The sequence below is a fragment of the Lolium rigidum genome, chromosome 5 (genome assembly GCF_022539505.1).
Source record: "Lolium rigidum isolate FL_2022 chromosome 5, APGP_CSIRO_Lrig_0.1, whole genome shotgun sequence".
In the NCBI taxonomy this organism is placed as follows: domain Eukaryota; kingdom Viridiplantae; phylum Streptophyta; class Magnoliopsida; order Poales; family Poaceae; genus Lolium; species Lolium rigidum.
The window spans coordinates 240,224,420-240,244,781 of NC_061512.1; the positions used below are offsets into that span (position 1 = coordinate 240,224,420).

Here is a 20,362-nt window from a genome sequence, read left to right on the forward strand (position 1 = left end):
ATTCGGATAACAAGAAATAAAAAAGAGAAGAGAAGAAAATTTTAGAATGCATGAGGTTTAGCGGCTAAATTAAAGGCTAAATTGGGGCTAAATTGGGCTATAGCCGGCTATTAGCGCTTTTTTCTCATTTAGCCTATAAAGGGCATAGCTACAGCGGCATGTCTCCCGAAAGGCTATAGCCGGGCTATAGCCAGGCTATAGCCGGCTATTTAAAACCATGGACGCTTCCCAAATCGGCCGACCCCTCAATTTCCATCCTCTTCCTCGCCGGAACACAGCGACGTCGCCGAATCTGGTAAACTAATTTCTTCCCAAATCGGCCGTGGGAGGTCAAGTGGTCAACCACGTTCTGATTATTTGTTCTCCATGTATCTTCTGCCCTAAAATATTTTGTGTTCTTGTGTCCAGACTCCAGAGACGCCAGAACACTGTAACGCCGCCGCGGGCCGTTCGCAATGCCGCCATAACTCTTACGTTTTCCTCTTTTCTCTGGAGTTGATCGGAATCGGATCTGACAGAGTACCAGCAACCATTCACCATGCCCAGCAGCGGAAGCTCGACCGTACTCGACGACCTTCCCGAGTGCATCGTTGTCGAAGAGATCCTCGTCCGTTTGCCGCCCAAGGACCTCCTCTGCTGCCGTGCCGTGCGCAAGTTCTGGCACAGTGCCACCTCCACCGACAAGTTCATGCAGGATCACCACCGCCGCCAGCCCTCGCTCCCGATGCTTGAGTACGTCACCGTCAACCAGCAGTACTGCCGCCTCTTTGTCACGGGTAACCCTGCTATGGGCCAGCAACAGCTCTGCCCCGTCCTCCGGTCCTACGGCTATGGTAGACTCGAGGCTGCCCTCGATGGCCTGCTCATCGTCTCCCACGGAGACCGCGACCAAAAGGAGTTCTTCATCTGCAACCCGGTCACCCGCAAGTGTGCTCCCCTAGCAGGGAAGCCTCAAAGCCGCCCAGGTTTTCACCACTACATTGCCGGCTTCTATCGGCACCAACCGTCCGGAGAATACCGATTGCTTTGGGTCTCTCTCTCTCTATACCAACCCAGAACTTTTTACTACGTCATAGTGGTAGGATCCGATGATACAAGATGCATTCGACAAGTTTTCATCCCCGAACCAGCATCCATGTCGACTTCCTTGGAGCTGGCATTACGTGGTGGCCTGGGCAGGTCGGACGATTTTCCACCAGTCCACCACCGCGGCAGCCTGCACTGGAAACTTGGAAAATTCGCAGGATCTAATGATGTCAGCTACATAATGGCATTCAACACAACAGCTGAAACATTTCGGTTGATGTGTCAACCTGCCCAGCTGCACCGAGGGGATTTTTTGTTCTTGGAGATGGATGGCGCTCTTGCTTTCTGTAGCTTCAGCAGTCACAGAGACACCATAGATGTTTGGGTGATGCAAGACTACAATACTGAAACATGGTCTTTCAAGCATCGGATTAATTTGTCAGGGGTAGATCCCTTACCACCTGCTGATCCGATGCTGACCGTGTTCCCTAGGATGGCTGTGCTCAATGAGGGTGAGCTGCTGATCCAGTTGGCTCGTAGGTGCGTGTTGCGTTATGACATGGATGGCAAGTTCTTAGGATATGTGAAAATCGAAGAGGGCCAAGGAACCAACTTGTGGATTACCAAGCATTACCTCCAGGAGAGTGTTATTCCCCTTCCACTACTCCATGAGATGAGAGAAGAAGACCAGCCTCCATTTTTCGTAGGGCTATAGGATACAATGTTTGATCAGAATGTTCTACACTGCCGGTTTGGTGTGCCATCGGAGTATCTATTATTCTGTGATTCTGTCTGAGCCTTGTCTTTTGTTCTTTGTAGTGCTGCTACTAGAATTTAACATTTTGGATGGTAGTAAAGCATTTCTCAGGCTATCATTATTTCTTTGGGGCGAGGAGGAGTTGGCTTGGTGTTTCGTGACTTGGAGCAGCGGCATGCAAGTGGGGGCGACTGCACAGGAGAAGACCAAAGTCTTATCTTTCAGGGTGAAAATCCAAGGTTTGGCCTTAATTGGTTGTGTCTGGCAATGGCCTTGTTGAAGGCATTATTTTGAGAGTGAGGATCTTCTTCAGGGTGAAAACCCAGATCTTTGATCGGACGAGACATCGCTTGTGCACTGTTTTCTTCTTGGAGGCGCCGCTTTTGAAGAAGTTGGACTTATGGTGCTGTCTTGGTGGTGTTAGTGCTGTTGTTTCAATGTTTAAAGTACCGTAGCGGGACATTTCTTTTTTCCTGTAATTCTTCTTTCTTTTTTTAGCTGTGTGCATCCGTAAGGCCGCTAGGGCAATGTGCTGTTGCAGAGGCTGGGTGTAATTGATATCTTCGATATTAATATATGCTCATTGTCGAAAAATCATTATTTGTTGTCTATTATGGAAACTCTTTGCTATAGAAATACCCTATCTTATTCCTCCCATTTACTTTCACTTTGCTTTTTAAATAACCACAAAACGCAGCATGGTTGTAATTAGAAACAGATAATTGGCCCCTAATCTGGACTTGACTGGACTGGACTGGACTGTCTTCGTGCTACTCCAGAATCAGTACACCAATGACCTGCCATCCTGGTTTCTTCGTTTCTTTCTGAGAAAACAGTGTTGGTACACGTGCCAAGAAAAGATGAGATATTCAGTGTTAGTCATGTTCTTTGAGTGAATACCTCGGTTTGAGGGATTCATCTACCATTAGAATTACTTGTGCCATTTTGAGTCATTAAAATGGTAAGTTTGGATCCTTCCAGGTTTAATAGTTTGAGAATCTAAAAAAAATGCCAACCGGGTAATCCTTGCTGAATTTGGATGTAACTTCTTCCCACGATCATTTTGATATATTATACAATTTTTGCGACTTCGTATGTAACCTGAAAAACCATTTTACAGATAGATGACGCAATTTTGCAAAAAAAGGTTTTAATTTATTTTTGTTAAATTCTCTTGCAACTAGATGACATAACACATGGACATCTCGAAGGATTTTATTGTTTGAATTTATTTTTATCACATTCTACCATTTGGTTGAAACTTAAAAAGGCAATCCACGGGGGTGCATGGAGGAAAACATGTTCAAGGCTACGCCGAAGGTGGTCGCCGGCGTAGATAAAAAAAGGGGAGGAGGCTATGCCGAGGCCAGCCATCGGCATAGCCGTGACACCGTGACAGCGCCGTCACGGCCTAGCTTTGGTAGGCCGCATGCGGCATGCGCAAGCCTACGCCGACGGCCCGCGATGTGCCGATGGCAGCCGTCGGCGTAGCGTTTCCTAGGCCGATGGCGTTTCTACGCCGACGGCCCTTTTGTTAGGCTGGCTTGGACGGCCATACGCCGACGACCCCGACTTTTGGCTGTCGGCATATGAGCAAGCCGTTGGTGCCTCGCGCCATTCCTTTAGTGCCTCGGCAATGTAGTCCCTCGTCAACATGTTGGCACCGGGCGCGTGGTTGCGCCCAATGCATAGCCGGCCAATGGTGGATCACGTCCGCTTTCTCTTCATGTTGGCTTCGTCGTGGAGGTTCTGCACCATCACCATCAGAAGCATGTCCTCAATTTCTTCATCATTGAAGACAGATTCCCAATCAGAATCATTTGAGGAGGATGAATCAAAGTAAAAAAAAAGCAACGTACGCGCTACGCAACAAAGTCCATGTCTCGCTCTACGATAATGAACTCATCTAATAGGTGGGGTAATTGGTCCGTTAATTCAACTATCCATGAAGATTTATTGCTAAATCGAAACACAAAACTAAAAAGGAGACATAATCATACCTTCGAACTCCAAGTCGAGCATGGACGAGGTGGAATACAGTGACTGAGGAAGGGGTTGCAGCCTAAAAATGGTGTAGGGCCACTGTTCCGAGCCTCTCTCCATGGCGCCCAGCCATGAACTATCGTGACGGAACTAGGAGGGCAATATTGCTTCAATGATAGGGGAACGGAGATGCGGGCGATGGCTACGCTTCTCGGTGGAGTGACATGGCCTTAACGGCGCAGATATAGGGCAGGAGGGTGGCGAGTGCGAGCTGAATATCGAGGTGCGTGTCTTTTTTGTGGTAATGCGGGAAGCATCAAAAAAAGCCTCGACTTAGGTATATGGAGTATGAGGGGTAAAAAAAATTTGGGGAGCTGCAAGAAAAATTTCGGGTCGGTCATTTTTGCCGTATTTACATACGACAAATCGACGGTTATTTGCGGGTTTCTCCGGTTTGCAGTGTCTGCTGGAGATCTCTTACAAGGATGATTGAGAAGTCGACTAATATTAGAGTCATAGAGATAGAACTAGGTATCTCACAAGATGCTAGGACTTGTTTTTATAATTAACACTCGTGTAAGGCTTTATTCGGTTAATTCCCTTTCCAAGTAGATAAAAGTGTTTTGGAAGATATTAGAGAGATTTTGATTTAGATACCCGTCAATACACCTGCAGATCTGCTGAAACGGAACAAGGCCTATTTTTGGGATGATGATACACTAGTACGGTCGTACGGAGTAGTTCCGAGGAAACTATTATTCGGTTATCAATAAATAAAAATAAATATGGTGAAAAGCTTAGACAGCTAGATCGCCCGCTCGGAAAAATAAACTCTGCTCGCAGCGAGTACTCCAGCCGTCGGCAGTGTTCCAAACTTCCAACCCTCCCCGGCCAGAGGCCCCGACCAACCTCTGAATTTCCATCCCATTCCTTACCGGAACACTGCGAGTTGCTCGCCGGAGTGCCCGCCGGTTCCCCGGCGCCGGTAAACAGATTCGACTCCCAAATCGGCCCTTGCGTGGTCCACCACGATATAATTATTTTTTCTCCATCTACCGTTTGCCCTAAATCTCTTATCTTCGTGTGTCCAGAGGCTCCGGAACACGGTACCGCCGCCGCGGGGTGCATAATATCGCCTTAGCTCGCCATCGTCTCTCGACGTCCTCCTTCGTCCAGCACCACGGTAATCCCTCTCGCCTCTGCGTGTCCCAGGAATATGTCATGCGCCATCCTCACGTTTCCTTTTTTTTTTGTAAGTTGATCTCACCATGCCGGGCAGTGGAGGCTTGACCGTTCTTGACGACCTTCCCGACTGGATCGTCGTCGAAGAGATCCTCGTCCGTTTGCCACCCAAGGACCTCCTCCGCTGCCGCGCCGTCCAAAAGTGCTGGCGCACTGCCACCTCCACCGACAAGTTCATCCTGGACCACCACCGCCGCCAGCCCTTGCTCCCGATCCTGGTCCATGCCCTAGACCATCGAAACCGCCGCTTCTTCGTCTCCCGTGACGCCGGCGTGGGCTTGCAACAGCTCTGCCCCGTCCTCCGGTCCTATGAATACAGTCAACTGGAGGCTGCCTCTGATGGCCTACTCGTAGTCTCCCAAGGGCTAGGGCACGAGTTCTTCATCTGCAACCCGGTCACCCGAAAGTGCGCTCCCCTATGGAAGCCCGAAAGTCGACAGGGTTTTCGCCACCACATCGACGGCTTGTATCAGCACCAACCATCCGGAGAATGCAGAGTGCTTTGGGGCATTAGGCCGAAATACTATGATGCATCCGACAGAGATTACAAGACTTTTTACTACGTCATAGCAGTGGGATCCAATAATCCAAGATGCATCCGACAGGCATGTGTTCCACTGCCAGTAGTGTCGTTCCCTTCCCTGGAACTGACGTTACGGGATGGGTTGCCTAGTTCTTCCTTCAATCCACCACTCCACCACCGTGGCAGCCTGCACTGGGTACTTGGAAACTACCACGGCTGTGATGAAGGCTACATAATGGTGTTCGACACAGCAGCCGAAACATTTCGGTTGATGCGTCGCCCTGCCCAGTTGCACCCACGAGGTTTGTCCTTGTTCGAGATGGATGCCACTCTTGCTTTATTCAACATCAGCAGTGACGCAAACACCATAGATGTTTGGGTGATGCAAGACTATGATGCCGAAACCTGGTCTTTCAAGAATAGGATTAATTTGTCAGCTGTGGATCCAAAGGTAATGTGCCCTAGGATGGGTGTGCTCAATGAGGGTGAGCTATTGATCCAGTTCGGTCTTAGGCGTATGCTGCGTTATGACATGGATGGCAAGTTATTAGGATATGTGAAAAGCGAAGAGGGCCAAGAAATCGACTTGTGGATAACCAAGCATTACCTCCAGGATAGTGTTATTCCCCTACCATTCCATGAGATGAGAGAAGAAGACAAGCCTCTATTTTTCGTAGGCCTATAGGATACATTGCTTAATCTGGAAGTTTTACGCTGCTGCTTTGCTGCGCTATTGAAGTATCTGCTCTATGTGAGCCTTCTCTTTTGTTCTTCGTAGTGCTGCTACTAGAACTTAACATATTGGATGCTAGTATAGCTCCTTTGCTATTATCATTTAGTTTCAGTTTCAGGTTGCATTTTTAAGATGTATAAAATGTGTCATGGTTGCATTTTTAAGAAACACAAAACGTAGCATGGTTGCATTTTTAAGAACCACAAAAGGTGGCATGTTTGCAGTTTTAAGAACCATGGCATGGTTGCAATTAGAAACAGGTAGTTGCTCCCTACTCTAGATTGACTTTGTGCTACAGAATCAGTACTCCAATGACTTGGCATGCATCCTGATTTCTTTCTTTGTAAGAAAACAGTGTCGGTACTGGTATACTCATGCATGCCATCAAGAAAAGATAAGATATTCACTCTTAGTCATGTTCTTTGAGTGAGTACTTCGGTTTGAGGGAATTATTCTAGCATTATCATAAATTTTTGTCGTATTTTGAGGCGATGAAATGGCCAGTTTGTATCCTTTATTGACTATTAGGAGGAACACTTTATTTTAAAATTTATACTATTACATACATATTTTGTACTTATCGACGTTGTTAGTTTAAGACAAAATCGGTGTCAACAGCGGTCAAGACAGGGGTGCCTGCCCTCAAGATGTCACCGGCGCCGCGCAAGCTCCTGGGCCATGCAACCCTCGTCCTCGCTGGAGAGACTAGCCTCGCCTTCCCTACCTCGTCCTCCTCCTAGGGGGTGTCACCGATGCTGCCCACTCACCGCTTGCGCCGCCACGTGGTGTACAAGCTCCTGCACGACGCATCGTACGGGAAGGAAGAAGATGTGTCAGCTCACGGGAACCGTCTCCTGCTGCCGCGGCAAGCTGTGAGAGGCCGCGAAGCCGGGAGCACACTCATCACCACGGCGTAGCCACATTTCAAGGATCAGGAGCAACCAATGCCAAGCAGGAACGCACCCTGGCGGCGGTAGGACGGGAGCAGGACGGTAAGTGGCGGCAACGGGGCGCCAACGGCGAGGCCGCAGTTGCACAAGAGGCGGAACAACGTCAACGGCAACTGCGTCACGCGGAGGCCTTTCCTCAGGCGCGACAGTGGCATGGTAAGCGCAATAGGAGTGCCACGTGAAGCCGTGCCCTCCCTCGCACTCGCTGCTGTAGTCCGTGCAGAGGGACGCCGGATCACCTCCCCTAGCCACCACGTGCGGCGCCCACGCAGAGCAGCGCACACACTCAGGCCCCTCAGAGCTGCAAGCAGTGCAGCACCGCCACCACCAGCGAAACCGGGACTAGCAACAAACGAGACGGGAGCAGATGCGGCGGTAGGATGATAGGGAGGGGGAGGAAAACCGTAGAGAGGTTCAAGAGAATAGGAAAATCAGCGGGAAGGGATTGGAGGGGTCTGTGGCACCAGAGGACGACGGAGGCGGCCGGTTGAAGGTTTTCTCACCGGAGTCGAAGAAGGAATCGACGAATTTGCTGTCGGTACGAGACGCCCTGGGCCGATTTCGTCGGTGGGGAGGAAGTTGGAGTCGAGGCGGTCCTGGGGCAACTCAGACATGCTTCGGGAGGCCGGTAGTGGCGGGACAACGGCAAGGTGGTGAGGGCAGTGTTGGTCTGCACGTGTCCGATGTGCCGTTGATCCGGAAAAGAAGATTGTTGGTGGGCCCCACGTCCACCAGCGCAGGAATAAACGCTAGGATGGCGGCCATTTGGCCACATCAGTGCTGACAGTGGGGCAGGATGGCAAAAACACTATGAGTTAAAGATTTACGTTATTTATTGATGGCTGCCAGAAATGATACTGACATGAAAAGGTTGAGTAACGCTGTACCTACAAAAAAATTTGTTATGAAAATTTCTTACGGACAATATCAAGCCAGGCACAAAAACAGAACGTGGCCCGTGATTCAAAGGGGGAAATCAAAACTTAGCCAATACATTCACAACACGGCAGTGCGTACAAGTTTTCGAATCATCCGTAGGTCTAGGATTATCGGAAAAATTTACTAAAATTTAAAAACTGATCACTTCTAAATATGGTAGTTCCTTATAATTTACTTCTGAACATCCTCATGCTACCAAATGCGTGCTAGATCGCCCGCACGGAAAAATAAAAGCTCTCCTCTCAGCTAGTACTCAAACCGTCCGGAGTGTTCCAGAACACCGCGAGTTGCTCGCCGGAGTGCCCTCTTCCCCGGCGCCAGTCAACAGATTCGCCTCCCAAATCGGCCGGGGCGTGGTCCACCATGATCCTTTTTTTTTTACGTGCGATCTAATTATTTTTTCACCATCTATCGTTTGCGCCCTAAAAAAATCTTTTATCTTCGCGGTGTCCAGAGACTCCGGAACACGGTACCGCCGCCGCGGGGGTGCATAATATCGCCTTAGTTCGCCATCGTCTCTCGACCGTCCTCCTTCGTCCAGCACCAGGGTAATCCCTCTCACCTCAGCGTGCCCAGGAATCTGTCATGTGCCATCCTCACGTTTCCTCTTATTTTTTTAAGTTGATCGGAAACTGATCTGGCGGGGCATCGGCCACTAGTCACCATGCCGGGCAGTGGAGGCGCCACCGTTCTTGACGACCTTCCCGACTGGATCGTCGTCGAAGAGATCCTCGTCCGTTTGCCGCCCAAGGACCTCCTCCGCTGCCGCGCCGTCCGAAAGTGCTGGCGCACTGCCACCTCCACCGACAAGTTCATCCTGGACCACCGCCGCCGCCAGCCCTTGCTGCCGATCCTCAGCCATCTCGTCGACCATCAGAACCGGCTCTTCTTCGTCTCCCATGACGCCGGCGTGGGCTTGCAACAGCTCCGCCCCGTCCTCCGGTCGTACAACTATGGTGAGCTCGAGGCTGCCCTTGATGGCCTCCTCATAGTCTCCCATGGACTGGAGTTCTTCATCTGTAACCCGGTCACCCGCAAGTGTGCTCCCCTATGGAAGCCTCAAAGTCGACGGGGTTTTCACCACCACATCGATGGCTTCTATCGGCACCAACCATCCGGAAAATACCGAGTGCTTTGGGGCTCTAGTCCGACATGCTATGATGCATACGACAGAAATTACCGAACTTTTTACTATGTCATGGCGGTGGGATCATCAGACAATCCAAGATGCATCCGACAGGGATGCGTTCCACCACCAGTAGTGGCATCGCCTTCCTTGGACCTCGCGCTACGGGATGGGTTGCCTACTTCGTCCCGTTGTCCACCAGTCATCCACCGTGGCAGCCTGCACTGGATACTTGGAAATTACCCCGGCTGTGATGGCAGCTACATAATGGTATTCAATACAACAGCTGAAACATTCTGGTTGGTGTCTCATCCTGCCCAGTTGCACTCACGGGATTTGTTGCTGTTGAGCTGTCATTACATTACAGGGAAAAAACGCTTCGGGCTCGCTCTCGCCCCCCGCGCGGGCGAGAGGAGCCAACCCTAGCGCCGCCGCCCGAACTCCTTCCCCTCGTCCTCCCCTCCACCGCCGCCGGCGCGGGCCGCCGGGCGTTGCTCGTGCGGTGCCGGCGGCGGCGGCCGGCCATTCCCCGCGCGCGTGGCAAGGAGGCGCGGAGCTCGGCGCCCGCGGCGGTGCTCTTTGGCGGTCGTCGGTCCGGCGCGGCTGGGTGGATTCGGTGGCGATGGCGCTGCTCCTTGGCGGCGGGCGGCGTGGTGCGGGTAGGCGGCAGGCTGGTCGCCGGCGTGCGACCGGCAAGGTCGTCTCGGCCCGGATCTGGACCAGTTTGGGCCCAATCTGGGCTTGGATGGGCTGCCCTATGCGCGCCGTGGTCGTTCCCCGGAGGTGGCGGAGGTGCGTCGGCGGGGTTAGGTGGTGGCGGCACCGCCGCCGGCCTGCTGCGCGCGGCGGCGGAGACTTCACGGGCCAGTTTGGGCCCGGCCGGGCCAGCGCGGGCCTGGTGTGTCTCTGCTACTACGTCCGGTCGGCTACCGCGAAGGCGGTGGAGGTAGTGCCCTCCCGCGCGGCTGCGGTGCTGCTGCCCCTTACCCGCTGCCTCTCTCCCTTCTCTAGGCCTCGCGATGGTGTCCGCAGTGAGACGGCGAAGTTGTAGTCAAGACCGTGGTGGCGCATGCTGGTGGGCGACATGTTGGGTGGGCTCTTTGGATCGTTCGGGGTGGTGGTGGTTGGGGTTAGGAGAAATCCTTGCCGGCTCGTTCGGCTCCGATGCGGTGACGCCTGCGGGTGCCATCCTTCCTTCCTCGAAGGGCATCGGGTGTACCTCCTTCACCACCCCGCCGCGTGCCGGGGAAACCCTAGGCCTTGTCCGGCAGCAGCGGCGCCATCGTCGCTTTCCTTGTTGGAGGTGTTGCTTGGTATGGGGGCGATCCAGAGTGCGAGGCGCGTGGTGTGACATGTCCGGAGGGCGCAACGGTGGCGACTCGTCTTCGTTTTTCCGTCGAGCTGCCGATGACAGCATTTGTTTCTCTTTTCTTTCTTTTTGTGTCTTTTCTTTTGGGCTTGGTTGTGCTGCGGCCCCAGCGTGCTCGTTGTTTCGTGTGGTTGCTATATTAATATAGCGGGGCGAAAGCCTAATTCGAGGAGGATTTGTTGCTGTTGGAGATGGATGGAACTCTTGCTTTGTGCAACATCAGCATTGACAAGGACACTGTAGATGTCTGGGGGATACAAGACTACGATGCCGGAACTTGGTTTTTCAAGCATCGGATTAATCTGGCAGGGGTGGATCCATCCCCACCTGTTGATTCAAACGTGGTTATGTTCCCTAGGATGGCTATGCTAAATGAGAGTGAGCTGCTGATCCAGTTCACTTCTAGTAGACCAAGGCGTGTGTTGTCTTATTTCATGTCGTTTTTATATCTAGGATTTATCTCTCTCTTTTTTTTTGAGCGGGTTTATCTTTCTTTTGGGTACATGTGAGTTAGTATGTGCTCCTTTGGAGCCAGGTAAAAGCACACGTGCCTCTTCACCTAGCTAAAGATATTTAATTTACAATGACAGTTTAAGTAGTCATTATTATTTATTTGAACTTCAGATCACATGGAAATTGCAGCAATTTCAATGTTGTTTTTGTGGGTAGAAATGTAGAATTTGGCCCACTCTTCTTCGTGTGGATTAACTCTTGACATGCTAAATCCAGTAATTCAGTGATGCTTCTTTGGGTATTTAATCCAGCTCCATGTATATCTCACTGCATAATATATTTAATAAAATGATACAAACTTTGATATTACAGTTGTATGGATGCCTAATATGGCCTCACCTTATTTCAGTGGTTAACTGCATTGCCTTTTATCATCTGAGATACTACTATGAGATAAGATCTCTCTAGGTTACTGGTTGAAAATAATGCAAAAAAAAACTTCCCAAAATGAACAGTTTACCACAAGTGGTTTAGATAATCTGGGATTTAGGAGGTCTTTGGTGAGAAGCGGTTCCGTGGGATCAACTTTGTACATGTCTAGAACACGAAAGACAGTGTTTAACCTTCTGTTGTTCAGTGTTAAATATTGTTACAGAACATGGGTATGATCACTGAGAGTGGAGATCAAGGGGCTGGATGGATGTACGGTCCATTTAGTTCCATCTTTCTCTGCACGTACTGGTTGCAGTTCTGCTTGATCAACATAGGCAGTGCAAAACTTCATTTCAAAAAAAAAAAAACATAGGCAGTGCAAAACTGTTGAGCTCTTGTGACAGGAAAAAATATCATTTACTGCTGAGTTCCCCCATGCCACACCGCGGATCATCTGTTTCATTTGCTGATAGTAAACAGTCTGAATGCATTCAAACTTCCTATGGGTAGTCATTTGTTTCTACGTAGTTCCTCCACTACCGTTGGTTGTTATATGCTGGCAGCATATTCATTTGGATATGATGCTAAAGTGTGCTAATGTATTATTTGCTAACTATCAAAACTCATCCATAGTACACCAATGAGTAGAAACAAATCCAATGATCATCAAGCAGGCCCAGCTGCTATCTGCCCGTAGACAAACCAAAGCACCTCACCAACTCCCACACGGCCAAACAAGCAAACATATATGATGGGCAAATTAAATTAATACACATACACATTATTACTGAAAAAAGACTGAAAAAATACAATAACATGCAAAATCTTCATGTTTTACTGTAAAAATAGGTGTAACGACACATTTTTATACTCTGAAAACAACTTAATTAATCTACATACCTGTACATAATACAAGATAATACAGTACCTCAAGTTGTTCAATCAATTGATTTGATTGTATGGATAAAGTTTTCAGCCAATGCCATTAATTAGATCCCCCTCGCCTGGATAAAGTTTTTAAATTTACACAGCGACAATTTTACTAATCAATACGGAATATATTTTTAGGCGAACTCTTGAATGGTGACAATTCCTGGTTCCACATGAAAAGTCCAGCAATTTAGGTAGAAATGTAGAAGTCTACCTACTCTTCATGTGGGTTAACTCTTAACATGTTAAATCCAGCAATTCAGTGATGCCTAGTTGGGTCTCCATGCAACTCTGGTTGCATAATGTATTAATCAATGATGAAAGCTATGATATCATAATTCCATAGATACTTGATAATGATATCATGATCTGAGATCAGATCTCTCTCTAAGCATACCCACTAAAGCTTTGGGAACAGTGATGTGATCAAATTCTCCAGGTCATGTGTAATTCCATGTTCTCAAGTTGCTTCTGTCCATGTGATTTGCCACGGCACATTTTTCTTCGCAATTACACTGGCAGCTTGAATAACTCCATGAAAATATGCATTCAAGTGGGGATACTTTTAGATCTTGCCATTCCCCTGTTTATCTTCCTCTTTTCGGAAATAACTGGACAACATGGTGTTAATGTTATACTGGCAATAGCAAACAAAATCATGGAATGGTTGCTAGACTTTGTTTTGCATCTTTGGATCAAAATGTTACCGTCAGGTTCCCACAAGAGGCTTAGATTATTCGATATTTAGGAGTTCATGGCTGAGAAACAGGCTCCGTGGGAATTAGTTTGGACATGTCTGAACAGTAGACATAGACACTGTTAAATCTTCGGGTGTTTTAGTGCTCAATCTATTTACGGAGCTATGAGGAACTTTGGAGCTTGGATACCTTGCAGATATCCATGGCATGCCAAAATTCCTCTTCAGATCATTCGGTTTCCTGGTTGGTGCTGATAGCTAGCATCTTAATTCTTAACTTAGCATAACCATCATTGTTTTGTTGAGCCAATAAATCAATAGTATCTATTTTGTTTCTCACTAACATAGTAGCTAGATTTGTTTGGAATAGTTACCTGACTTTTGCAGTGCAAGAGGAATGTGAGTGGCATGGACTAGACCTGACTTGATAAGTGTACTCTTACAAGTTGAAGAGAAGCTCATGTGTCATTCTGAAGTCGGACTGATGTTAATGGCTGAGCATACGAAGTTAGCTATTCTTGTGTCTATTAGCGACATAGGTTGGAACCGATGACCTGCTCGGGCCTCGGGTTACGTGTTGATATAGGCAGCTACACAAGCTTCCGCTTCTGCCTGGAGCACGTCCTTCAAATACTTTAGTTTTCCAGTGTTATATTGTGATCCGAATGCTATTTACCTGATTTACTATGGAAGGAGTCCTGACGGACTACGACGTGCCATCCGTGTTAGACGTAACACATCTACAACTCTATTTCGTGTCCGCCAAGAAAGAGAGCTGTTTGCCCCTATATATAGTCATAGGTAGTCATATAATAGATGAGAGAGTTCCACCATATTCATAGCACGTAGAGGGTTTGTCCTCTCGTGTATTGTATTCTCCTCTAATTATAATGATACTTCCGTGGTTTTTCCCGTTTGGATTTTCCACGTAAAATTTCTGTGTTCGTGTTCCTTATTTGATCTACTTTTGCTGCGCTGTTTTATAACACCCAGCTGCCGCTACAATGAAATCGCCCCTGTCTGGTCGAATTCATTTTGAATACAAGGCTGTGCTGCTTGGTGCATGATCCGGTATCCGGGTCTGTGTGCCAACGTGTTGAGCTACAACTACTTGTGCTACATGGGCCTTTTTATCTTGGGCCGAATTTTCTCACGAATTCGATTTGGATTGGAAGTGGAACGCGGGCTGAGCCGGGCTCAACTCCCCATCATGCACGGAGTCGGAAAGGGTTTGCCCGTGGCTATTATATACGGCCGAGCCTACAACAGCTGTGTCAGATTCGCAGACGACAGATACAGAGGGAAGAGATCTCTCGTCGGAACCGCAGGGAAGATAATCGATTTGACCATCTGCGCCGTCGGCCGCCGCGTTGCCCTAGGTATGTGCCTACACCTTCTCATATCTTCTATTGGCGTGTTGAACTTCAAGCATAAACTGGGTCGATTAGGATTCGATCCGGCCGGTTCAGCTCGGATCTGCCTGCGTGTGTTCTTTTGTTCAATTCAAACACGGAGGCCCTGGATTTTAATTCACAGTCAGATTTATGTACAGTGACCAATCTAGCATTTTTATTTCTTTCTCAACCAACAAATGCTCTGGTGGTCGTCGATTACAGGATCCGAGCAAGGATGGAGAACGGCGACCTGTCAACAATGGCACCGTCGAGCTATTCCGATGATGAGGTGGACAAGGCGGTGGACAAGGCGGTGGACGCCGCCCTCGCTGCCGTGGAGGCCCGGAGTAATAAACCCGGAGGGGGAAAAAAGAAGAAGTGGAAGACCTTCCGGTACCCGCCAGACGAGGCGGAGATGCTCATGAACATCCAGCTGAATACATACCCCAAGATGCCCAACGTGTCGCCCGAGCTGGAAGCAGATTTCCCGGAGATCTTCAGCCAATTAAGGGCCACGTGGGCCAGATGCACGGAAGTTGCGGAGCAGAGCAACATGCAGCTGCTTGCAAAGCGGGATGAGATTCGACGAGAGTACGCAGCCAAAGGCTATGTCACATACAAGGCCGAGGTCACCGACGAGGATGAAGAAGAAGGCCCTCGTCGGCCTCGAGGAGGAGGCAGGAGGAGATTCCGCGTGGGAGTTGGCAAGCATTCAAGTGGAGCTAGAAAGTTAAACTAAACTAGTAGTTAATGAATTACCAGCATCAATTTTGTTTTACACTAACACATTACTCCCGCTGTGCAAGAGGAATGTGGGCGGCCTGGACTAGACGGTTGCCATTGCCAGCTTGATAGGTGTACTCCTTACAGGATTGAACAGCTCAGAGCAATTCCAATAGTATAGCCAACTACTGGCTATAACAAGATGACATATCATTTGTAGTCATCTTATAGCTAACATGTATAATAGTTGGCTATAAGAATGAAGCACTTTACTAACATATGGCCCACCTTTCACCCTCACAAATTGCCTAGGAGCACGTGCAAGAGCTTTAGCTATCGCGATAAGTAGCTTCACCTCCCTTCTCTCTCCTCTTCTCTTTCCTCCAACTCATCTAAAATATATTATTTAATGTCTTATAGTCAGCTGACTGGACTCTATTGTACTTGCTCTCATGTGTCTGTCTGAAGTATTGACTGACGTTGGCTGAGTTGATCAAGCTAGCTAACTACAGTGTTCGAGTGTCTCGTGATCTGGTTTATTGAGGATCGGAACAGCTCTAGTGGTAGAAACTCATTTACTGCCGAAATTCCCAAACGGACACACAGATTGCTTGATCATTTCTTTTTAATCTTATGCTAATAAACAACAATCTGATAGTGTTTTTATCTTCTCTTTGGGCCGACATATCCTGTGTGCTGCATGTAATATGATAGGACCAGGCGCAGCTCCTCCTTGGCTGGGTCTTGAGCCAGCCAATGCCGTTAATTAGTTACTAGTATATGCTGTCAGCATCTTCCTTTTGGATGCTAATACCAGCACGCGAACAAACATATATATACTAGTGGTTGGGGTGCCCCATGGGGCGCCTCCTCACCGGTGTTGTGCAATCCAATCACAACGCGTATTGACAAGTACTCCCTCCGTTCTTTTTTAATTGACTCAAATTTAGTATAAAGTTGTACTAAATTTGAGTCAATTAAAAGAGACCGGAGGGAGTATGGATTAGCTTCCTAGTGGCAAATATGGATCAATTGCTCAGCCTGTACTCATGTTTATCTTACTACCGGCCATTGCTGAACTGTGAACCCTCGCTATCCTTAGGTTCACACAAAACTCAAAATAATCTCTGGAACAGACATACCATGAAATTATGGAGCGCGAAGCAACCAGAACATATTACAAAAGAATATGTCCATGTTTACATTTTGCAGCATTTTGCAACATAAATTGAAAATAGCTACAAAAGCAAGACACACTTGGCGAAGAGCTTGAGCAATTATACTGACAAGAGCAGACCTCCAGATGCACGGGTGTCACTTCAAAAAGAGATAATAATTTAGTTTTGGAAGAAAGTTCAACAATTCTATTACTATTATCAATACGGACAATAAAAAAAACTAAAACCTACATCAACCACACAAATGATTTAGCGTTTTAGGAATATCTGGGACCAGCGAACTTACCATAACAGGTGAAGTTATTGATTATTTGCACAGCAGCATATCAGCAGTAATTGATATTAAGATGATCACTAAAGCGTTTAAACAACAAGAGAGTATTTTTTCAGAAACTAAAAGTAGTATGGTAGTGTGTACAAATGAGCCATGACGAATTATTTCGAGGATGAATTAAACTGTATATAAGAGTGGAGAAACAAACCACAGACCATTTTCACCAAATAGGTGCTCCCAAAAAGACATTCTCAAATAACTCTCTGCCTCCAAGATAGACAATTTTTATCTATTTTGTTTGGAGAAAGAACAACCAAATAGCATAAAGCACATCAAAGAATGATTAATTCAATGAAAAGTATTAGGAAATGCACTCACACATCAAGCATTACCACTAACTTTCATGTGTTTTCATAAAATAATGATATCGACAAGGTATGATATGTGCGATTACCTCTCTTTTTTGGAGCTCAGGCTCTGATGAATGCAAGAAGTTTTTGAGTATTCAACAATCAAAGTCCATTGTGGCTGAACAGACGCCGTAGAAAAAAAAACGTAGATTTGGCAGCCTGTCAGACGATCTGGAAACTAATACAAGTGATATATCAGCTGGTACTTCGTAGCCAAAAGATAAACTAAATTGGAGAGAGGAAATGTGTACGTTGGGAGAAAAATATATTGTGAGAAAATAAAGACCAATGTAGATTAAACTGATGGAAGCTTATGCAGAAGCAAAATATACATAGCGGATGATGCCTTAACATGTCCGTAGAGCGAGAAATGTGGATTTGGCAGCCTGACAATCCGGAAAGTAATACAAGTGATATATCAACTGGTACTTCGTAGCCAGCAAATAAGATATATTGGAGACAAAAATAAAGACAATTGTAGATAAAACTGGTATCAACAGACGAGCCGTGGACGTCTTCCTTTCTCCCGCTACAGCAGAGCAAGGCGATTTGTGCGACCCTCCTTCTTCCCACCTCGCCGCCGGGGGATCGGTGGATCCCTCACCCCGTCTGCTGCTTCGGCGGGCCGGGGGGTGGGGAATCCCCGATTCTCGGTGTGTATATAGTGTAGGGCTAGAAGGACGGCCTGCCGGCGGCGTCGTGGAGGCGGTGGCGCGGCCGGAGTGGCCTTTGCGGCGGAGCCTGTCCCTCCGGTGGTGGTGCTCTTCGGGGTGCTGCGACGAGGCGTCCGCCATCTCCGCGTCCGCGAGTCCCCGGATCTCGCCGGCGCGGCGTCTCCTCCACCGGATCTCGCGTGGCGGCGGATCCGGATCTCGAGTTTAGAGAAGAAGCTTGCAGGTTGGTGCATCGCGGCGGTGTCGGCGGCTCGGGGTGTCCGTTCTTCGGTAGTCCGGCGACTTCCCAGCCTGCAGAGGAGCTGTCTCCCATCCATGGCGTCGAGTGGAGCAGGTGCAGTGGCGCGCCACCGGGCCGCTCTGGTCGTCGGCGAAGCTGGGATCTAGAGAAGGACCTCCTTGTAATTTCTTTGTTTCTCTGGATCTTTCTGTATTGAACGGTGCATCAATATAAGTTTCTTTTCATCGCAAAAAAAAAAAAAGATAAAACTGGTTGAAGCTTATGCAGAAGAAAAATATACATGGTGGATGATGCCTTAACCTGTTTCATCAAATGGAGCTCCTCGCGCAAGTGAAATATACCTGGTGGATAATCTCTTCGTATGCATCATGAAACTGGAGCTCCTTCTTCCCATGGAACAACTTCTCAGAATGCCGAATAGTAAATAAGAAACTCCTTATCTCCTAGAGCACCTGTTAGTGAAGAAGATAACAAGAAAAGTTATTAAGCTTTGCAGCCAAGGTGATTTCAGTTTAGGGATTATTGCCTTGCAGTAAACCACTAATCAATTTGTAAATTGATTATTTTTAATAATATCCTACAAGAAAATTTATTAGTAGATAATGCAAAAAAATAATAGTGGGGGAAATTACGAACACTTTACCGCAGCCAAAATAAAATAACAGCAGCTTGAGCGACATGAGAAATAAGGCTATCAGGTAGGACTCTATTTATACAATTCGGTTATTTGTGGTTTGCCACAAATAAAGACACACACTAACCTGACATGAATAACACGTCAAATCCATTTGGTCAGTTAGGTTGAATCAGAATGAACCCAAAATGTAAAATAGTAGTAAACCCGCATATCAAGGGAAGATTTTCAGATCAGATAACACAAGAGTAAATAGTTTAATATCCATAAAGAAGTATGAGCCAGTGTCAATAAAGATAAACAAAAAAAGATAAATTAGTACATCCAGATCTAAGTGTAACCTAATATACCCATCAAATTTTATGAATCGTAGCAATCAAATATGTTCCTTGAGCAGCCTCGCTAGCATTGTCGCTCGTGAGTGTCCAACAAACTATTGCAAAGACAAAAGGGAAAGGCGCTTCAGAATTTTCTAATATTTTCATGCGACAAAGAAACCACAGCCCAGAATTTACCATAGCAAGAAAAAACATGAAACTATATCCAGCCATCATTATTAGAAAAAACAGGTGCATCATATTTATCGTTGTTCTCGTAATTAATCATCACAGGGCAGTAATACTATAGGATAGTATAACCTGTTCATTTGCATGATAAAATGGTGTGCCATTGGTATAACGTAAGCATGAACCCAAAATTCATTATGAAATCACATAAAGCATAAAGTGAAAATGCATCAGAGAGGGAAACTCACCTTAATAATGCAAGGTGAGTTGTGGGTGTGCACCCTAAACCATAAAAACAAATCAGTAAAAGCAAAATTAACAAAATTAGGGATCACAATATACATCAGTGTGCATCCTAACTCACAATATTTATTTATAATACACCACAATAGTAGAGCAAAAACGTTTTGGTAAGGAACCAGTATACCTGGGGATGGTGTGGAGACAGCAAGGTTGCTGGTCTCGACACCCACTATTTGTCTCCTCACGTGAATCCTTCTCTTACCACTCAAATAAATGAATTTCATGACTTCTTTGTCATTATGATGATGTCCTTAGCCTAAGATTTAAAAGAACATGTCATCCTTCATTTCTGAACCTTAAACAAACAGCGGGAAGGAAAAAACAGTAAGCACATGGAGGGCAAACAAAGATATCATACCTTGAAGCTGCGCATCCATTGTCATGGCCATTGAGTCAAAGGGCCCAACCATGTTTCCATGTGATGACTGGAAGGTGCTCTCACTATCCTTCCAAAGTCAAGCAACTTAGTCTGCTCGCTCTGCTAAGATCCAATTGACTGCATAACCCCATAAACCATCCATTAACAAAATCAACACACAGAAATAATTAACCAGGTCGAATACAGTTGTTTATGCATATCCAGATGCTATAGATTCTTAGGAAATTTCCATGGAAAACAAAACGGAGAGAGCATCCTTGATACGGACTGGAACTGGAAGACATTGAAACATATACCTTAAATTCTTGAGAAATTATGGTAGATCGATGGCAGGTGAAAGGACGGACCAATCTTGTAGTCATCACTTCTGCTCGCTGTGATGAACGTCGGCGAGGGAAAGAAAGTGGTGGAGCCGCAGAAATTTTTCCCACTCGTCTACTCCACTCACCTCCGCCGTCGCCGCTCTCCTCCCACCTCCTCGTCGTT

The 20,362-nt window shown here is 47.2% G+C and overlaps 1 protein-coding gene across 1 annotated transcript; it reads left to right on the plus strand.

Moving 5' to 3' along the window:
* Window positions 1-14,450: 14,450 nt before the first annotated feature.
* Window positions 14,451-15,293, plus strand: LOC124651617. The gene is made up of 2 exons (XM_047190666.1): window positions 14,451-14,539; window positions 14,777-15,293. The coding sequence occupies exon 2, from the start codon at window positions 14,790-14,792 to the stop codon at window positions 15,291-15,293; it is 504 nt and encodes a 167-aa protein (XP_047046622.1). The 5' UTR covers window positions 14,451-14,539; window positions 14,777-14,789.
* The last annotated feature ends 5,069 nt before the right edge of the window (window positions 15,294-20,362 follow it).